This window comes from Dendrobates tinctorius, unplaced genomic scaffold (assembly GCF_039654945.1).
Source record: "Dendrobates tinctorius isolate UK_male_01 unplaced genomic scaffold, ASM3965494v1 ptg000089l, whole genome shotgun sequence".
In the NCBI taxonomy this organism is placed as follows: Eukaryota; Metazoa; Chordata; class Amphibia; order Anura; family Dendrobatidae; genus Dendrobates; species Dendrobates tinctorius.
In genome coordinates this window covers 5,865,902-5,888,442 of record NW_027361757.1, presented here as the reverse complement: position 1 = coordinate 5,888,442, position 22,541 = coordinate 5,865,902, and the positions used below count along the sequence as shown (strand labels likewise).

The 22,541-nt window shown below is 44.7% G+C and overlaps 1 protein-coding gene across 1 annotated transcript in view; it reads left to right on the top strand.

The window, feature by feature from the left end:
• Positions 1-22,541, top strand: part of ADAMTS14 (ADAM metallopeptidase with thrombospondin type 1 motif 14) — a 296,983-nt gene that overhangs the window by 140,548 nt on the left and 133,894 nt on the right. Inside the window, exon 6 of the mRNA XM_073585783.1 lies at positions 6,611-6,767. Within this exon, the coding sequence (XP_073441884.1) occupies positions 6,611-6,767 (157 nt within the window). The remainder of the gene's footprint in view (positions 1-6,610; positions 6,768-22,541) is intronic.

Sequence of the window (22,541 nt, the reverse complement as noted above, 5' to 3'; positions counted from 1 at the left end):
CTCTGGTGACCAGTTGGGTCACTTTCATACTGTCTCCATTATATGTCCATTTTGCAAGGTGACGAGAAAATCTCGCCATACGGATGCCATACGGATTACATACGGATGCTCACATGCGCAAAATACGCGACCACACCTTGATTACGGATGACATACGGAGCACTGTTTAGGGGTCATTCATCCGTATTACGCCTGTAAAATACTGACCGTATTTTGTGTCGGTTAGTGTGACCCCGGCCTCACCCTTCTCATACTCTAAAACACAAAACGTTTTCTCTTGCTTAGACGCCATTTTGGGAACTGATGCCGCCTTGCCATCCTGCGAGTCACAATCGAGTCTGCACGCGCGAGTTACAAATTCTGAGATGTGACCTTTCGATACATTATTATTACAAGCGGTTGAAATTTATATAGTTGCAGTAATATGAATTTAAAACCTGATGAATATTTTATAACAATCCTTTAACTCATTTATGTGTGCAAATGCAAAGGTACACAAAGTTGTTCTATCAGAACTCAGTGGGACCAAATAAAAATATTCCATGGATGGGATATATACAGCCATGAGAAAAAAAAGTACACCCTCAATTTCGATTGTATGTCTTAACAAGTCAGGATATAAACAAATATCTGGTCCTAAGAACGTCTTAAAAATAGGTAAATGTAACCTCAGTCAAACAACGACACATGACAAATTACACTGTCATTTTTTTTTTAACAGAAACTGTGCCAAAATCCATAATAATAATAATAATAATAATCTTTATTTATATAGTGCCAACATATTCTGCAGCGCTTTACAGTTTAACACTTTCAAACACAACAGTCGTAGCAACGACCCTGCTCATGTGGTGGGGGAGATACAAAGTACAGGTGTGTATTTACAATGATGGTCCTGCCATCTTGAGGGAGTGGGAAGTTATAGGCTGCTCTGAACAAATGTGTTTTGAGGGAGTACCTAAAACTGTGCAAGTTGTGGCTTGTTCTAATTTCTTGGGGTAGAGCATTCCAGAGGATTGGCGCAATGCAGGAGAAGTCTTGCAGTCGGGAGTGGGAGGTACGGATTAGTGCAGAGGATAGTCGAAAGTTGTTTGCAGAGCGCAGCGATAGACAGAAATGAGGAAGGAGATGTAAGGAGGCGCCACACTGTGGAGAGCTTTGTGGGTGAGAACAAGTACTTTGAATGGGATCCTATAATGAAGGGGCAGCCAGTGTAATGACTGGCGAAAAGCGAATGCGTCCGAGTACCAATTAAAAGAAAGAGATGAGGGAGTGCAACTAATATTAATAAGGTTATTAAAGTTTCAATGTGAGGTAGGGTAGGGATTGAGGGATGGTGGACCAGGGTTGGGGGAGAAGTCCCCCCAAATCAGTAGGAGTAGGAAGATAAAGAGCAAGTAGTTATTGGAATTGTCAGAAGTTTTTTTGTGTGATGTGTTTGGGCAAGATGGACTGAGGTTTTTCAGGAAGGTGAGAAGTGCATGGGAGCTGTACATGGAAGAGGGAAGTATAGAGGGGTTCATGTGTATGAGTGGTGATGGAGGGGGGATGGGGCGGTGAATGCGGATGGCAAGGGAACACAGGTGGATAGAAATAAAGCACATGGCTAAAAGGGAGAGCAAAGTGTGAGTTGCCTGTCCCCTGCCCTGACTGCCATGGATTAACTGCTTCATGTAGATACTAAGCTGCTGGGATGCTTTGCTTAGGGAATGCGTGCACCTCACACTACGTGCACCCCTTAGAATGCTTCTAAATTTATAGGCCACACTACAGGGTCAGGAGAGAGGGATTGTAGGAGCTGGTTTGGGATAAGCAGTGTGTAGAAAATTAAGTACACCCTTACCTCTTACATAGGAATTAACAGGATAGCTAGCAGCCAGATACTGCTCATCAAATGCCCCTGATTAATTGTATATCAGCAACTGTGACTGTCTTTGGAAAAGCATAGGTTTAAACAGTTTGCTTGTCCTGAGCCTTCAGTTGTCTGCTAACACAATTCCAAGGTGGTCAGACAAGAAGCAATTGTTGCTGCCCATCAATCTAAGATGCTTTTATAAGGTTATTTACAGACAATTTAACAACCAACGTTCTACATGTAATAAAGTAGTAGAGTATGTTGTGTATAAACGTGATCATATAATAGCGTAGCAGAGTATTCTGTGTATGGACATGATCTTATAATAAAATAGTATAGAATGTTGTGTATGAAAATGATCATAGAATAAAGTAGTAGAACATAATGTGTGTGATTATGATCATATAATAATGTAATAGAGTATGTTGTGTATGAACATGATCTTATAATAAAGTTGTAGAGTATGCTGTATGTCAGTGGTCCCCAACCTTTCTGACCTTGAGAGCCACATCCAGCTCTGAAAGATGGTCGTGAGCCACATCCAGCTTTGAGAGAGGGTCGCAAACCATGTTCAGCTTTGAGAGATGGTCGCGAGCCACATCCGACTTCCACACTCTCTCACATTAGTGGCAACCAAAGCCCCTATTATGGGTCTAATGACATCCAAAGCTTTTCCACAGAAGCATTATACCAAGATCCAAAGGTTCCCACAATCCCTCCCTTCAGTATTCTCCCATCGAGCACTCCCACCACACTGTCATATCCAGCTTCAAGCACCTCCTCTGACCGATAGCATTATCCTGTCTCCAGCACACCATCCTTAACTTATCTCTAAACCCCTTTGACCAGTATACAGTATATGCATCCAGACCTGTTCTTCTGTGCCAGACTACTCACAAAATTCACCATTTTGAGATGCGCTCTTCATATCTCTTTGCTAGACCTGGAGCTAATACACCAAGCTAGCAGACAGCCGCGAGCCACAATTCATGAGATCGTGAGCCACATTTGGCTCCCGAGCTACAGGTTGGGGATCCCTGCTGTATGTGAACACGATCTTATAATAAAGTAGTAAAGAATGCTGTGTATGGATATGATTATATAATAAGGTAGTGGTGGATGCTAAGTATGATCATGATCATATAATAAAGTAGTATTCTGTGTGTGAACAAGATTATATCTTAACCCCTTTCCTACAATGGACGTACTATTCCGTCCATGTGACCTGGAACCTAAGTCCCAAGGACGGAATAGTACGTCTAGTTTGATCAGTGGCGCTCACGTGGTGAGCGCCGCTGATCGCGGCCAGGTGTCTGCTGATTATCACAGCTGACACCCGGCACAATGTGTCAGGGGCGGTCACGGACCGCCCAGACACGTTAACCCCTTGCACACCGCGATCAAACACGATCGCGGTGTACCGGGGGTTAAAGGGAAGCATCGGCAGGGAGGGGCTCCCTCCGTGCTTCCCTGAGCCCCCCACAGCAGAATCCAAGATGGCAACGGGGACCTTCGGGGGTCTGCAGGGAGCTGACTTCCTCAGTGCCTGCAAAGCGCAGGCATGAGGAAGTCAACGTCTATGCCTGTGACAGATCGCTGATCTGTCACAGTGATCTGTGATGTGACAGATCAGCGATCTGTCACAGGACAGTGATGTCCCCCCTGGGACAACCTAATAAAGTTAAAAAAAAAAAAAGTGTAAAAATAATTTTAAAAAATCGCTAAATAAATTAAAAAACAAAAAATATTCCCTAATAAATTCATTTTTTGGAAATTAAAAAAAAACAATACAAGTACACATATTTGGTATCGCCGCGTCCGTAACGACCCGCCCTATAAAAGTGTCCCATTAGTTAACCCCTTTAGCAAACCCCTTAAAAAATAAAAATAAAAAACGAAGCAAAAAATAATGATTTATTATCATACTGCCGAACAAAAAATGCAACAACGCACGATCAAAAAGACGCATATAAATATGCATGGTACCGCTGAAAATGTCATCTTGTCCCGCAAAAAACGAGCCACCACACAGCGTCATCAGCGATGCAAAAATAATTATTTTTTATATAAAATTGTTTTCATTGCATAAAAGCGCTAAAACATAAAAAAAGACATAAATGAGGTAACCGTACTGACCTGAAGAATAAAACCGCTTTATCAATTTTACCACACGCAGAACGGTGTAAACGCACCCCCCAAAAGAAATTCATGAAACGCTGGTTTTTGTTCATTATGCGTCCCATAAATTGGAATAAAATTTGATCAAAAAATGACACGTGCCCGAGCATGATACCAATAAAAGCGTCAACTCGTCCCGCAAAAATAAGACCTCACATGACTCGGTGGGTCAAAATATGGAAAAATTATAGCTCTCAATATGTGGTGATGCAAAAACTATTTTTACAATAAAAAGCGTCTTTTAGCGTGTGACAGCTGCCAAATATAAAAACCGCCATAAATAGTAAATCAAACCCCCCGTTATCACCCCCTTAGTTAGGGAAAAATAATAATATTAAAAAATGTATTTATTTCCATTTTCCCATTAGGGTTAGGGCTAGGGCTAGGGCTAGGGTTAGGGTTAGGGCTAGGGCTAGGGTTAGGGCTGAGAATAGGGTTAGGGGTGTGTTGGGGTTAGGGTTGGAGTTAGAATTGGGGGTTTTCCTCTGCTTGGGCACATCAGGTGCTCTCCAAATGCAACATGGCATCTGATCTCAATTCCAGCCAATTCTGCGTTGAAAAAGTCAAATGGTGCTCCTTCCCTTCCAAGCTCTGCCATGCGCCCAAACAGTGTTTACCCCCACATATGGGGTATCAGCCTACTCAGGACAAATTGCAAAACAACTTTTGGGGTCCAATTTCTCCTGTTGCCCTTAGGAAAATAAAAAATTGGGGGCAAAAAATATAATTTTTGTGGAAAAAAATATGATTTTTTTATTTTCACACCCGGGCGTTATAAACTTCTGTGAAGCACTTGGGGGTTCAAAGTGCTCACCACACATCTAGATAGGTTCCGTGGGGGGTCTAGTTTCCAAAATGGGGTCACTTTTGGGGAGTTTGATTAGTTTAGGCACATCAGAGGCTCTTCAAACGCACATGACACCCGCAGACCATTCCATCAAAGTCTGCATTCCAAAACATCACTCCTTCCCTTCTGAGCCCCGACGTGTGCCCATACAGTAGTTTTCTCCCACATATCAGCGTACTCAGGACAAATTGAACAACATCCTTTGGGGTCCAATTTCTCCTGGTACCCTTGGGAAAATAAAAAAAATTGGGGACTAAATGATCATGTTTGTGGAAAAAATGCGATTTTTTTATTTTCAGCCCGGGCATTATAAACTTCTGTGAAGCACTGGGGGGGTTCAAAGTGCTCACCACACATCTAGATAAGTTCCTTGGGGGGTCTAGTTTCCAAAATGGTGTCATTTGTGGGGTGTTTCCACTGTTTTGGCACATCAGGGGCTTTCCAAACGTGACATGGTGTCCGATCTCAATTCCAGCCAAAAACGTCAAATGGCGCTGCTTCCCTTCCGAGCTCTGCCATGCGCCCAAATAGTCATTTACACCCACATATGAGGTATCAGCGTACTCAGGACAAATTGCACAATAACTTTTAGGGTCCTGTTACCCTTGGAAAAGTAAGAATTGAGGGTGAAAAGATAATTTTTGCGGAAAAAATATGATTTTTTAATTGTACGGCTGTACGTTATAAACTTCTGTGAAGCCCTTGGGGGTTAAAAGTTCTCACCATACATCTAGATAAGTTCCTTGGGGGGTCTAGTTTCCAAAATGGGGTCACTTGTTGGGGGTTTCCACTGTTTAGGTACATCAGGGGCTCTCCAAACGTGACATGGCATCTGATCTGAATTCCAGCCAATTTTGCATTGAAAAAGTCAAACGGCGCTCCTTCCCTTCTGAGCTCTGCCATGCACCGAAACAGTGGTTCCCCCCAACATATCAGATATCAGCGTACTCAGGACAAATTGCCCAATTACTTTTGCAGACCAATTTCTCCTGTTACCCTTGGTAAAATAAAAAAAATTGAACCTGAAGTATTTTTTTGTGAAAAAAAGTTAAATGTTCATTTTTTTTAAATATTCAAAAAAATCCTGTGAAGCATCTGAAGGGTTAATAAACTTCTTGAATGTGGTTTTGAGCACCTTAAGGGGTGCAGTTTTTAGATCGGTGTCACTTTTGGGTATTTTCTATCATATAGACCCTTCAAAGTGGCTTCAAATGTGATGTGGTCCGTAAAAATAAAATGGTGTTGCAAAAATGAGAAACCGCTGGTCAACTTTTAACCCTTATAACTTCCTAACAAAAAAAAAATTTTGGTTCCAAAATTGTGCTGATGTAAAGTAAATATGTGGGAAATGTTACAAGTTATTTGAACGAAATTTTACCACTAACATGAAGCACAATATGTCACGAGAGAACAGTGTCAGAATCACCGAGATCCATGGAAGCGTTTCAGAGTTATTACCTCATAAAGGGACAATGGTCAGAATTGTAAAAATTGGCCCGGGAGTTAACGTGCAAACCACCCTTGGTAGTGAAGGGGTTAATATAGCGGTGAATGCTGTATTTGAATATAATTATATAGTAAAGTTGCTGAGTATAATCACTGGAACTTGTGCTGGACTTTAAAATTTTTGAAATGTTAACTATTAAAACAAAAACATACATTCATAAACTATTTGTGTGTTTTGCATGAATTCTGAAATATTTGCTGACATTTGCCTCTTTCATTTTTAGTCAATTAGTCTTATAGAACGGGGAAATCCATCTAGGAGTCTTGAACAAGTGTGTCGCTGGGCCCATTCCCAGCAGCGTTCTGATCCAGATCATGCAGAACACCACGATCATGCTGTGTTTCTCACCAGGCAAGATTTTGGTCCTGCAGGTATGCAAGGTACTGTATATTGTATGATGTCAACCAGGTATGTGCAATGAGCTGGTTGGTAATGACTGCATAAATTATTTTCCACCTATAATAAGTGAGCTTGTAGTTTGTAGTACAATACTTAAGCATGGTCAGTAGTATCTGTCCCCTCCCCCACCCAGCAAAGTGGGGAGTTGTAGTGTTTAAAAATACACAAATCAGACTAACTGTTAGGTGTCAGGTTCCGGACGCTGCACAGCGGGAATCCCGAGCCTTGCCTTTGTCTGTCTCCCATTCCTCTCTGGCTGCTGTGGAGTCTGCTCAGCAGACTCCACGATCCCAGGGTCCTGCCCATACCAGCATTGTGGGTTCAGTTGCTGTTGCCACCTCTGGTCCAGTTATGGCAATGCAGCCTGGCCAGCAGCAAACGACTCCAGAGTCTAAGTCTTTCCTTTGGTCCACTGAGCATGCTCATGAGACGATCTCCCATTGGGGATCGGGAGTCACATGCTCAGGTCCTTCCCCAGTTCTGATTGGTCCATCAGGAGGATCGGGAAGGTCCCAGAAGGGCATGGCTATAAAAGGTTTGCATGGCCGCCCCGCCATGCGCTATGATAGACTCTGAGGCTATAGTACTTAGTGTATGTGTGAATATGGATGAATGAGCCAGGTGACTGACGCATTATAATTCCCCCTCCTTGGATATTACGCATGAGATAGGGTTAGGAATTGTAGTCAGCACAGCAGCTCTGATACTGCATATCGCCGCAGTGTTCCTCATCGTCTTCCTCTTGCGCATTGGGCGTCGGCCAGTACTGGCCTTCTGGACCACTGCTACCGCAGTGTCTGCCTAAGTAACACCATGTGCCTTAGGAGTGCTTTCCAGCTCAGTTGATAGGCTGGTTAGTGGCGTCCATCAGAGCGGACAGTGCACCCGTACTAAGCGGTGGTTCACACTACCGTGACCTGTGACATTAACAGGTTGTGGTTTTTCGCCGGCTGGTACGTGTTTCGTGAAGTAACAGGGTTCGTGCCTGTTAACATCGGGTTAGTGTTTTCCCACCGGTGTCTGGCTCTCTCCTACACACCTTCTCCCCATTGTTTTAGCTGCAGTTGGTCACCTCTGCACGGTGGGACCTGGGCTGCGAACGCACCTTATATATTATTTCATCTTTATTATTTGGTGCTTTCCGCCAGCCCGTAACATTATCATAGCGCCAGGGCCTGGCTAACAATGGCGGACGAGCAGCGCCTGCAGCAATATGTCCAGCAGCTGGAGGACAGGTTGTCCGCTTTCGAGCGCTCAACTTCAGCTGCGGACGTCACTGCAGTCGCCGTCCAGACGGTAGCGGGGGCAGTCTCCCGCGCTTCCATGTACAAGCCTGCCCCGACATTGTCCCTTCTCCCGTTGCCCGACAAGTTCTCGGGTGACAGTACCACCTGTAAGGGTTTCGTGAGCCAGTGCTCTCTTCAGCTTGAGTTACTGGCCACGCGATTCCCTTCAGAGCGGGCTAAGGTGGGGTTCATCATCTCCCTGCTGTCGGGCAGGGCTCTGGAATGGGCCACTCCACTATGGGAGCGTGATGATCCCGTGGTTCGGAGTGCTGCTCAGTTCCTGACATCTCTGAAGCAGGTCTTCTTGGGGCCACGGGTCACACATGACACATCTCTCCAGCTATTGGCATTGGAACAGGGTTCCCTCTCGGTCAGCCATTATGCCATCTGCTTTCGGACACTGGCTTCCGAGCTGGAATGGCCTGATAAGGTACTCATCCCTGTGTTCTGGAGAGGTTTGGCGGAGCATGTTAAGGATGCTCTAGTGACCAGGGAGGTTCCCATTAGTCTGGAGGAGCTGATTACCGTCTCCACCCACATTGATCTCCGTTTTACAGAGTGCGAGTTGGAGCGTTCGCAGTCCAGACCGAGGATTAGGTTGGCTCCCGCCTTCTCTAGACCTCTGGACCTACTCGATCTGGGAGTCGCGCCCCCGGAGGCCTGGTTCCAAGTGTCGCCCGGTGGGAACCTCCTCACTTTGTTTCCGGTGTCGACAGCCTGGTCACCTGGTCAGCAGGTGCCCTCTGCGGTCGGGAAACGATTGCGTCTAGTGGTAGTTGGAGGAGGCTTACTAGACACTGGTTCTTTTTCCTCCAAACTGTCCTTCAGAGGGATATTAGAGTGCGGTACTTCCACCTGGGAGGTAGAGGTTTGCATGGATTCCAGGGCAGAGGGAAACTTTATGTCCTCAGCCTTCACCCAATAGCACGCAATTCTCTTGTGCCACTTCCTCACCCCGTGACCATTAGGGTGGTGAACGGTTCGACCTTATCATCCCAGATAACACACCAGACAGCTCCCCTGGGGCTCTCGCCGTCTCACCACGAGACGTTGTCTCTCCTCATTATGCCCGAGGGCATTGACCAGGTCCTTCTAGGAGTTCACTGGTTGTATTGCCACTCTCCCCATATAGAGTGGTCCTCGGGGAGAACACTGGGTTGGAGCAAGTCCTGTGAGGATAGGTGTGTGAAGGACCGCATTCAGATAGCCTCCACCGAGGTTCTCGCGGATCTCTCCGCACTCCCAAGTCACTGCCACCAATACGCAGACGTGTTCTCTAAAAAGTCTGCTGAGACCCTTCCGCCCCATCGTCCCTACGACTGTCCTATAGACCTTTTGCCAGGCGCAGAGTCTCCTCGAGGTCGTGTATATCCTCTGTCACTCCCGGAGATGGAGGCCATGTCACAATAGATCCGTGAGAACCTGGCAAGGGGGTTTATTAGGAAGTCGGTGTCACCAGCGGGGACGAGGTTCTTCTTCGTACAGAAGAAGAGCGGAGAGTTGCACACTTGCATTGATTACAGAGCTCTTAATGCCATAACCGTCAAAAACAAGTATCCTCTTCCCCTGATCTCTGAGCTCTTCGACAGGTTGCGTGGGGCCCGGATCTTCACTAAGCTAGATCTATGAGGGGCTTACAACCTGATCCGCATACAAGAAGGGGACGAGTGGAAGACAGCCTTTAATACCAGGGATGGTCACTATGAGTATCTGGTCATGCCCTTCGGCCTCTGTTACGCACCAGCTGTCTTCCTGGATTTCGTGAATGATGTCTTTCGCAATATGCTCTCCACCTCGGTGGTGGTCTATCTGGATGACATCCTCATCTTCTCTTCAGATTTGGCCTCTCACCGGAGAGACGTCTGCAAGGTCTTCGACCGCTTGCGGGCGAAATCTCTCTTCACCAAGTTGGAGAAGTGTCAGTTTGAGCAGGAGTCTTTGACTTTCCTGGGCTATATCATCTCAGCCCAGGGGTTGGCTATGGATCCTGCCAAATTGCAGGCGGTAATGGACTGACAGGAGCCCCACTCTTTTAAAGCGGTGCAGCGTTTTTTGGGGTTCGCTAATTACTACCGCCAGTTCATTCCCCACTTCTCCACATTGGTGGCTCCTTTGGTCGCCCTCACCAAAAAGGGAGCCAATCCTAAGGTTTGGTCGGAACAGGTCTCCGCGGCCTTCTTGTCTCTTAAGACCCATTTTGCTGGCGCTCCTATCCTCCATCATCCCGATGTGGATAAACCCTTTATCCTAGAGGTAGATGCTTCATCCGTCGGTGCAGGAGCAGTCCTTTTCCAGAAGGATGCTCAAGGTAGGAAGCATCCCTGCTTCTTTTTCTCCAAGACCTTCTAACCGGCGGAGAGAAACTACTCCATCGGGGACAGGGAGCTGCTGGCAATGAAGTTGGCCTTTTCCGATTGGAGACATCTCCTGGAGGGAGCCCGGTTCCCCTTTCAGGTGTACACTGACCATAAAAGCCTGGTGTACTTACAAATGACCCTCGCCAAGGCAGGTGGTCGCTTTTCTTCTCCTTCTTCCACTTTACCTTGCACTATCTGTCCCGTGAGAAGAACGTCCAGGCTGATGCTCTCTCTCGCTTGGTGGTGTCAGCGGAGGAGGAGGCTGAGCCTCGGCTAATCGTCCCCTCTGAGAGTCTGAGGACCGTGGCCCTGGTCGCTCTTGAGTCAGTGCCGCCGGGCAAGACCTTTGTTCCTCCCCGCCTGCGGCCAGAGGTTCTCGCGTGGGCTCACGCGTCCAGAGTGGGTGGTCACTTTGGTACTAGGCAGACCACGGAACTCCTGGCAAGGACTTATTGGTGGCCGCACATGGCTCGGGACATGAGAGAATACATTCAGGCATGCGTCTCCTGTGCTCGGAACAGGTCCCCTAGGCAGAGGCTGGCTGAGTTACTCTACCCCTTGCTGGTGGCAAACAGACCCTGGGAGATGGTCGGCATGGATTTTGTGGTCGGTCTGCCCAAATCCAGTGGCAGCACGGTCATCTGGGTGGTCACCGATCATTTTTCTAAAATGGTACATCTGGTGCCACTCGCGCGGCTGCCTTCTGCCCGTGGTCTTGCCTCGCTGTTCATAAAGCATGTATTTCATAAGCACGGTATGCCGGACAAGATAGTTAGTGACCGGGGTCCCCAATTTGTGTCTCGGTTTTGGAGGGAGGTCTGCAGTCTGCTCAGCACTGAGCTAAATTTGTCCTCCGCCTATCACCCCGAGACGAATGGGTGGGTTGACAGAGCTAACCAAACTCTGGTCACATACCTGCGACATTTTGTCTCGGCCAGGCAGGATGACTGGGTATCCTTATTACCGTGGGCAGAGTTTGCCCTGAATAATGCAGTGGCTGATTCCACTGGTCAGACCCCGTTCCTCCTTAATTACAGCTAGCATCCGCGCGTTACAGCCCCGATGCCAGTGTCTTCCGCTGATTCCAGGGTGGCAGACTGGGCAGTGGAGGCTTGCGACATTTGGGATCGCACTCAGGATGCCATCCGGGCCTTTAAGGAGAGAATGAGGGCGTCCGCCGACACGCATTGGTGTCCCACTCCAACTTTTGCCCCTGGCGACTTGGACTGGCTCTCTGCCCGAAATATCAGGCTGTGGGCCAAGTCCACCAAGTTTGCACCGTGACACATTGGTCCCTTCAAGGTCCTGGAGCAGGTCAACCCTGTGGTCTATCGCCTGGCTCTTCCTCCCCACTTGGCCATTTCTGACACCTTTCACGTGTCCCTCCTTAAGCCTGCCCACTTGTCCTGGTTTTCCGAGTCATCTGTTGGTACATCCGACCTGTCTCCGGATGAGTTCGAGGTCAATGCCATCGTGGGATTCAGGGTGGTGCGTGGCAAAAAATTTTATTTGGTGGACTGGAAGGGTCAAGGTCCTGAGGCTCGTACCTGAGATCCAGTGGAGAATATCTACGCCCCGCTCCTTATTGCGGCTTTTGAGCACAGCGAGGCTCAGAGGAGAGGGGGCCCTAGGAGGGGGAGTAATGTTAGGTGTCGGGTTCCGGGCGCTGCACAGCAGGAATCCCGAGCCTTGCCATCGTTGGTTTCCCATTCCTCTCCGGCCGCTGTGGAGTTTGCTCAGCAGACTCCACGATCCCGGGGTCCTGCCCATACCAGCATTGTGGGTTCGGTTGCTGCTTCCACCTCTGGTCCAGTTATGGCAATGCAGCCTGGCCAGCAGCAAAAGACTCCAGAGTCTAAGTCTTTCCTTCGGTCCACTGAGCATGCTCATGAGACGATGTCCCAATGAGGATCGGGAATCACATGCTCAGGTCCTTCCCCAGTTCTGATTGGTCCATCAGGAGGATCAGGAAGGTCCCAGAAGGGCACGGCTATAAAAGGTTTGCATGGCCGCTCTGCTTTGCGCGATGATAGACTCTGAGGCTATAGTACTTAGTGTATGTGTGATGATGGATGAATGAGCCAGGTGACTGATGCATTATAATTCCCCCTCCTTGGATATTACGTATGAGTTAGAGTTAGGAATTGGAGTCAGCACAGCAGCTCTGACACTGCATAGCGCCGCAGTGTTCCTCATCGTCGGCCAGTACAGGCCTTCTGGACCACTGCTACCTCAGCGTCTGCCTAAGTAACGCCGTGCACCTTAGGAACGCTTTCCAGCTCAGTTGATAGGCTGGTTAGTGGCGTCCGTCTGGGCGGACAGTGCACCCGTACTAAGCGGTGATTCACACTAGGTTGCGATTGTTCGCCGGCTGGTACGTACTTCGTGAAGTAACGGGGTTCGTGCCTGTTAGCACCGAGTTAGTGTCTTCCCACCGGTGTCCGGTTCTCTCCTACATGCCTTCTCCCCATTGTTTTAGCTGCAGTTGGTCACCTCTGCATGGTGGGCCCTGGGCTGCGAACGCACCTTATATATTATTTCATCTTTATTATTTGGTGCGTTCCGCCAGCCCGTAACACTAACAATGGATAAATGATAGTACCAATCACACAAATATTCACTCACAAACACCAGGAAGTAGGGTAAGGAAAAAACAAATTGGAAAGGATGAAGATATGCACACAGACAAATCACCAAGTAACAATCTTTAGAACAGCACTCCAAATGCCTCCTCACACAACCAACACCTCCAACTCCAGAACCAGTCAGTATGAAACTAACACTGGCAATCTGTGATTGCCAGAGGCCAGTATATATAGCAGAGGGGAGTGGCCAACACCAAACAGCTGACACCATCAAAGCAGGAAAGCTCCAGGAGCACTCAACTGAACAGATTAACCCCTTGCACTGTTAGCAGAAACCTGCGCTGTTTAATATGATAGTGAAGTGCTTCTAATTATTGCAGGAGTACGTGAAATCAGTCTTCTGGTCCTTCTCTGTTGCGTTATACCCGTAACACTAAGGTCATCTGTCAGCTAAATAATGTATGCATAACTAGCTGTATTTTAGGGGTTATTGGGCAGATGCAAAATATTTCTAGTGTGAATAATATACGAACATTGCAAGAAATATGTGTCATCATAAAAAAATAATAATAATGAGATACAAGTTATCATAACATCATCTAGTCAACAATATATTATTGCAGGCAAAAGTGGACATATTATTGGTGCAGCTGTACAGGGGCCGAAGGGGGCCCATATCCACCTCCAAAGCAGCAAGCAGTTTCTGATATAGACAGAACTATAGGATGGCAAGGGTCTCATGTACTGTTCTTGCACAGGAGCCCCTTGCTGTCACTGTTCTCCACTGATTGTAGGTACTTCTACTATTCACTAAGTTTGCTAAACCTTTAGCTTGCAAATGGTTGTAGTGGTAAAAAATATCTCACATTCCAAAAACTGCTTGCTAGGTCAAAAGGCAAGACTTTATTTGGACTATTAGGAAAGTCATCACTTGTTTGTAGCTTCTGTATGTTTACTTTTAAATGGTCTGTGTTTTCAATTTTAACACCATTAAACACAGACTTCAATCCACTAGGTTTACAAAGCAAGCACTCCTCACTGCAAGGCTCTAATGTTGGTACCTTGCTCATGGTTAAGCAAATGCACTACTCTTTATATACACTATGTGTCATACATTATTGATCTAACAGACTGAGTTTCTATCTGACATAGAAATTGTACTAAGTTATGAAAGTATAAAGTGGCACACAAATGTACACCATGTTTGAATATCATCACATCTCTGGGGTTTATAGGAAAAATTAATATATAGTGTTAGTCATCAATATCAGAGCCTGACACCCGCCACACACACCGGTCAACTGTCTTCAGTTCTGGAGGTGGACGGATGTTAATAGTGAATGGACTATAGCTCTAGTTGCTATGTAGTAGTCGCTCCTGGGTAATGCAACTCAGCTCCTCCTGGGTAATGCAACTCAGCTCCTCCTGGGTAATGCAACTCAGCTCCTCCAACTGATGGGTAGGGGTGCTGGGTGTCAGTCGCCCATTAATCTAATACTGATGACCATCAATGGAAAAATGAAAATCCTAGTAAATCGCTTTAAAGGGAGTCTGTCACCCCCAAAACTTGACTTAAACTACCTATCCAGTGCTACAAGAGACTTGGTTTCTATAAAAATCTTACCTGCAGTCTGCAGTATAGATTTTACTTCTTTAGTTTAACAGAAAAAAATTGCTTTATTTCTATTTCTTTATTTGCTAATGAGGTCTCCTCAGTGCACCCTCAATACATCGTTCCACCCCTTCAATCAACGCGCTGCCATCTCCCCTTAATGATCTCTGCCTGAATTGAATTCCCGGATCTGTACATCAGTACTGACAAAAAATATGAGAAGATGCCACACTGACACTGTGTGGGCTCAGGCTCTCTACGCTCCTGCATGTCACTGTGGACATGCAGAGTCAGGGATTTTGTTCCAGCAGAGTTCGATCTCGGCAGGTGAGAGCTGCTAGTGAAGCTAAGTGGAGGAGCACAACATGTTGATTGAGGGGGCAGAAGGGTGCACTTATAATTCTGGCAGACACTGCAGAGAAAGGGGCCTCCTGGCTGGGTGTGCATGCTGTCACCTTTCGGATATGCCACTGCAGACCGCATGCTGCCACTTGACTTGGCAGGCCAGGACTCGACAAAGTAAAAATGAATGAGAGAGTCCAGAAAGCAATAATAAACTTCTCTTTATTAAATGGGCTGGTGAAACGTATATACAGTTAGGCCCAGAAATATATGGTCAGTGACAGAAGTTTTGGCATTTTAGCTGTTTACAAAAACATATTAAAGATGCAGATATTTATTTAATCAATATGGGCTTAAAGTGCAGACTCTCACTGTTCACTGTTCACATCCTAATTGGAGTAAGGATTTAGGAATTATAGCTCTTTAATATACAGATGCCTCTTTTTAAAGGAAACAAAAATAATTGGACATTCATCTAAAAAGCTCTTTAATAAGGTGCTTGGGCTATTCTCTCATTAATCCATCATCAATTACTCATGTAAAAGGTCTGGTGCTTATTCCAGGTGTGGCATTTGCATTTGGAAGCTGCTTTTGTGAACCCACAATGTGGGGTCAAAGGAGATCTTAATTGAAAGAGAAACTAATCATCATTAGACAGAAATAAAGATGAAATCCATCAGAGAAATAGCAGAAATATTAGGAGTGCCAAATCAATAGCTTGGTACACTCTGCAAAAAAATTGCTCACTGGTGAGCTTGGAAACTCAAAAAAGCCTGGATGTTCACAGAAGACAACAGTTGTGGATGATCGTAGAATCCATTCCATGGTGAAGAAAAAACCCTTAACAATAGGCTCCCAAGTGAAGAACCCTCTCCAAGACGTAGATGTTTCAGTATCTAAGTCTACATAAAGAGAAGACTTTATGAGAGCAAATACAGAGAGTTCACCACAAGGTGCAAAGCAGTACTCAGTTTAAAAATAGAAAGGCCAGTCTAGACTTTGCCAAAAAAGCATCTAAAGAAGCCAGCCTAGTTTTGGAAAAGCATTCTTTGGATAGATGAAACTAAGATCAACCTGTTCCAGAATGATGGGAATAAGAAATTATGGAGAAGGCTTGGACCGGCTCATGATCCAAAGCGTGGAGACAGTGTGATGGCATGGGCATTCATGGCTTCCATTGGCACTACGTTACAAGTGTTTATTGATGGTGTGACTGATGACAGAAGCAATCAAATTAATTCTGAAGTTTACAGGGCGATACTTTCTGCTCAGACTCAATCAAATGCAGCAAGTTTGATTGTATGATGCTTCACAGTACAGATGGACAATGACCCAAAATATCCTGCAAAAGTAACTCAGGACCTTTAAAAGGTAAAATGGAACATTCTGCAATGGCAGAGTCCTTCACTAGATGTCAACTTAATAGAGCATGCATTTCACATGCTTAAGACAAAGCTTGAGGCAGAAAGACCCACAAATATGCAACAACTGAAGTCGGCTGCAGTAAAGGACGGGCAAAGCATCACAAAGGGGGAAACCTAGAATTTGGTCCATGGCTTACAGACTTCAGGCAGTCATTGCCTGCAAACGATTCTCTGCAAAGTATTAAAATGAACATTTCATGGTAAAGTTAATTTGTCCAGTTACTTTTGAGCTCCCAAATGAGGAGGCTTTGTAGTAAAATGGTTGCAATTCCTAAATGATTCACAGGATATTTTTGTTCAACCCCTTTAATAAAATATGCACTTCAATTGCATCTCAGTTGCTTCATTTTAAATCAAAAATAGTGGCATACAGAGCCCCAATCACAAAGATTCGGTCACTGTCAAAATATTTCTGGATTGTGTATCTGATAGCTGGCATGACACTTAAAAAATACATCTTTTGCATAATTCAGAAACAGGAACTTAATGGTTTTGGGCCCTCCATCCTTCCTTGTGAGGGCAGCATGGGTCTAGGTATATCACTATGGCCCTTCAGAGCTATTCTCAACTTCCAACTCGTAGGCGCCACGCGCCTCTTGGTGTGTCACTACATTTTACACCTGTTCACACTTGTCATATCCTCAGGAGAACATGTTTCCAAGCCTGGGCTGTCTTCACTATGATCCTCAAGTCTTCTGTATGCTAATGTCTTATCTATTCTAGATAAATCTTGCTGTAGGCCCCCACTCACCTGAGATAAAGAATTCTTCTGCCCTTTGACACTTTTTCACTTGCTACTTGAGTATGGTCTCCTTTCTTTTCTTCATCCGCAACACCCTTTATCAATGCTCATCTTCAAACCATAGGACTGGCTCTTTTCTGTATTTTCCAATAATCGACTAATAAGCAGGAAACAAATTCCTTTGCCCATGTAAGGCTTCCCACCATGGGTTGGCCGCAATAGTTAATCCTGTCTTCTGGCTATTTAAAGGAAATCTGTCACCTGAATTTGGTGGGCTATTTAAATGACTTCAGTCCGGTCCGATGGACGGTGTTTCCTATCCATTCCTCCTCCCCATCCGTGGCCGCCGTACGCAATATTTTCTGGAATTGGAGTAGGTGTCCGCCATAGTCCACGCGTGCGCAATGCAATCTTGCCTCGCGCATGTGCAGTATGCTTTGCCCAACTGCGGGCAAAGCCTAAAAGCATTACTGCGCATGCGCCGGTTAACTATGTCCCGGAAGTATTTTGCTGTGTTCCGGAACATAGTTAACCGGCGCATGCGCAGTAATGCTTTTAGGCTTTGCCCACAGTTTCGCAAAGCATACTGCGCGTGCGCGAGGCAAGATTGCATTGCGCACGCGCGGACTATGGTGTACACCTACTCCAATTCCAGAAAATATTGCGTACGGCTGCCACGGATGGGGAGGAGGAATGGATAGGAAACACAGCCCATCGGACCGGACTGATGTCACTTAAATAGCCCGCCAAATTCAGGTGACAGATTCCCTTTAAGGGCTGCAGGCCAGAAATTAGGCAATATAACCTATAAGACATGACAATGCATTATATTACTATAAGATCTTCAAGAGGGGTGTGAAGAACTACTTGTCCACTCCTTTACACACTGAGCTGTTGGCCTAGGCATGGGTGAACTGAGGTGCCCTTATTTGCATATTAAATTTTTTTTTCTGAACAATAGAGAAGTGAAAACTATGGGACTGCAGGAGTAGTACACATCGAGCTTTGGGGTTGAGAGATTCCCTTTAAATATATGCCATATATATGCCAGCATGCAAACATCTATAGTTGAGACCTAAGTGTTATATAAATTATCAAAAAGATTGTCACCAGCATTGAATTGCGGCATGGCAATGACTATTGTACAAGTCAATGAATAAGTTTAGTCATAGTCATAATAAAGTTCAAGGCATAAACTGGCGGTGTTTGTTCTCCTTGGCAATTAACCTTTTAAGTTAAAGATCGGTTATATATTTGGCTGACAGTTGAAACTCAGACGCTTCCACAATTAGTAACTTATTTTAGTCTCCTGGCTGAGCCGTTTTCTTTTCTTTTTCTCTGATGTATTCTTGGCACATGAAGCTGAGATGATCTAACTATTGAGAATGCCATTGTTGTGCTGGCTTCTGCCCAGCTGTACTACCAGTTTGGTATTTTAGCATTGCATTTGTCTTTATTTAATCCTGTGACCACGAGTCATTCAGTATACGCTAACTCCCAGCTTATTTTAATACTAGAGCTATGAACTCAAGCATTGATATTCACAAGCACATGCTAAATCCAAAGGAGCGCTACTAAAAGGAACCTGTTATGCTAAAAATGGTATCAGATTTGCAAGCAGGATTTAATAGGGCTGGAGAAGCTGACATTTTTGTAGAAAACGTTTCAGTAAGACTATGTTCACACGTTGCCTTTTTGATGCATTTTTCAATGAAAATTTTAAGCTCTGTTTTACAGTACCAGCAAAAGCTATGAGATTTCAGAAATCTCATGCACAAACATTGGTTTTTTTCCTTACTGATTTGGAAAACTGCTGCGTTTTTGCAAACTGCAGCATGTCACTTCTTTCAGTGTTTTTGCAGCACTTTTTCACCCATATAAAGTAATAAGTGCAAAAACGCAGAAATAAACAAAGGTATCAGGTTTTGCTGCCTTTTGGTGCAAAAACCTTAGTTGCATCATGATTTTTGGGGGGCACTAAACTATATATATCAGCATGCACAAGAGACAACAAAAACACAGAAAAAACGCAACAAATAGGCAGCAAAAACGCAGCAAAATGTGCTTTTTGTAATCAGCTTCTTTACTGCCAAGAGAGCAGGTTTTCACTACAGAAAAAATGCAGCAAAAGCGCAACCTGTGAACATAGCCTTAAACTTGCATTTATCTAGTGAAATCATTATATGCATGAGTCTAGTGGGAGGTCCTATTCAGTGCGCGACAGACTAGAAGGACCACCCACTGGACTCATCTACATACAGTACAAACACAAAGGATTTCAATGAATACAATTTAACCTATACTGAATCATTTCCTACAAATCTAACAAACCTACTGTATATATCATTGAACTCAGCTTCTCCTTCTCTATACCAATAAATATCAATTCAATAAAAACACATAACTACAGTTCTGGCAAAAATTAAGAGACCACTGCACACTTTTATAAAAATTAGCTTCTCTACATGTCTGACAGCCATTCCATTCCAGTGTCAGTTGAATTCCAACCACAGTACACCTCATTCTACTAAATGTGCTTCTGATTAGGTGATCACCTGAGCCAAATCTTATTTAACGAAGGAAATTATAGAAAACCCTGCTGTGGTGTTCACAATCCTCTTGCAATAGGACAAGCTGGATGGCAAAACAAGTGCTAGTAATATCCCAAAAGTAAAAGGAATGAAAAAACACCTTTTAACCATGCCAAAGGTGATGAAAAGAAAAGTCTTGAATGAGGAAAAGAAGGGATCAATTCTGGCTTTACTAGCAGAGGGATACAGTGAGTGTCATGTTGCCTCCATCCTTAAAGTTTTTAAGATGGCAGTCCATTACAACAAGGTCAAGCAGCAGACATTGGGGACAACAAAGCTATAGACCAGAAGAGGGTGAAAACAACTCTCCACTGACCGGGATGACCATCATCTTATTCGAATGTCCCTCAGCAACCACAGAATGACATCATGTGACCTACAAAAGAATGGCAAATAGCAGCTGGGGTGAAGTGCATGGCAAGAATAGTTCATAACAGGTTCCTAGAGGCAGGGCTCAAGTGATGTAAAGGTAGAAAAAAGCCTTTCATCAATGAGAAGCAAAGGAGAGCCAGGTTGAAGTTTGCCAAAGACCATAAGGACTGGAGTAAGGTAATCTTCTCTGATGAGTCTAATTTTCAGCTTTGCCCAACACCTGGTCATCTAATGGTTAGACGGAGACCTGGAGAGGTGTACAAGCCACAGTGTCTTGCAACCACTGTGAAATTTGGTGGAGGATCGGTGATGATCTGGCAGGAATTGGGCAGGTTAATCTTTGTGACGGATGTATGAATCAAGCCTCATGCAAGGTTATCCTTGAAACACAGATGATTCCTTCTACTCAGGCAATGTTCCCCAACTCTGAGGACTGTTTTTTCCAGCAGGACAATGCGCCATGCCACACAGCAATGTGTGGATGAAGCAGGTACGGACTGGGGCTGAAATTCAGCCCTGGCATTTGAAATCACACAGGCCCATGTTGTTGCCGTCCTCATGAACCAGATGGGATCTAATATTTTTAATGATACCTGTGGCCTGCTGGAGTAAGTGACAAGAGTCAGCGACTTTGTTCTCCTTCACAACTCTTAACAGTATAGGTGTCTTGAGAACACGGATTCTGCTAGCAACGTAGCAGACAAGGCAGCCCACGACCAGACAGACCCTTCTGGCATTTGCCAGAATTGCCAGATGGCCAGTCTGGCCCTGGGATGAAGGACCACTACATCAAATCCCTGTCATGACCAGCCCAATCTCCAGACCTGAACCCCATTGAAAACCTCTGGAATATAATCAAGAGGAAGATGGATAGTCACAAGCCATCAAACAAAGAAGAACTGCTTCCATTTTTGTACCAGGAGTGGCATAAGGTCAACCAAAAGCAGTGTGAAAGACTTGTGGAAAGCGTGCCAAGACGCATGAAAGCTGTGATTAAAAATCATGGTTACTCCACAAAATATTGATTTCTGAACTCTTCCCGAGTTAAAACAGTATTGTTGTTTCTAAATTATTATGAACTTGTTTTCTTAGCATTATTTGAGGTCTGCAAGTACTGCATTTTTTTGTTATTTTGGCCATTTCTTATTTTCTGAAAATAAATAAAAAATTTAGTGATTGGAAATTTGAAGACATGTTGTCAGTAGTTTATAGAATAAAAAAGCAATTTACATTTTACTCAAAAATATAACTATAAAGAGAAAAATCAGACAAACTGAAAATTTTGCAGTGGTCTCTTAACTTTTGCCAGAGCTGTATGAGTTGTGTGAACTTATTGCTTGACATGAGATGCAACAATGGTATAGTGCTTAATGTATAAGAAGATTAATTTTACCAGAGAAGTTCTGTAAATATAAGTATAGTATAATGAATCCTGGATAAATCATTAATCCTACATGTCTACCCTTGAATATTATGCTGTGTTGTGTTTTAACCCTTTTACCCAGGAAGCAGAGACAAATTGCAGTATAAGCCTCCATCACTGAATCACCAGTGGTGTCAAAATCACGAAAGGAAATATAAAAAGCACTGTAGATAGCGCTGTGATGGGTACACGATGGCTGCCACTTTTGAATGGGTAATTGAAGATTTTTTCCCTCCAGTGGATAGTAGGTGCAATAATGGCACTCTTAACTCAAATGTAATCTACTCAACTTTCGGAATGGGGAAAAAGCAATGTGATCTTTCCCAATCTAATGGGTTTTCCCACAATGACCATTTGCCACTAGGATTGATCAAATAGCTTTGGATAAGAGCATATCTGAATAGCTATAGTGGTTCCCTAATAGCTGCATCGGTAACCTAGATACCTGGAGCGCTCCCAATGATCAGCTGTTCCGCGCAGCAGCTGCATGTGTCGAGGCTGTGTGACAGTCACAACATGTGGATCGAGAGCCTGTGTGCCTGTGTGCCTCTGAAGACTTCCATTGGAGGAGAACTCACCACCTCTCATGGCAGCCTGTTACACTCATTGATCACCCTCATTGTCAAAAAGTTTTTTTCTAATATCTAATCTGTATCTTCTCCCTTTCAGTTTCACTCTGTTGCTTCTCGTGTTTCCATGTGCAAATGAGAATAATGATGATTCCTCTACACTGTGACATCCCTTCACATATTTTTAGACAGCTTTTACGTGTCCTCTTTGCCTTTTTTTTTGCAAGCTAAACATTCCCAACTTTCTCCCTAATATAAATTAAAAAAGTAGCAAAACACATTGAATGGAGGAATTACACATACAGGAATTGTCAGTTTAAGAGCAATATTTAAGCATCAGTTTTGGGGTTGCCCACTTTAAAACCGTCACCCAGCTATCTGCTGTCATCAGGCTAGCTTGTTCATCAATAGGCCAATTTGATTCATCAAGAACGGTGTTGTTCATGCCGGTC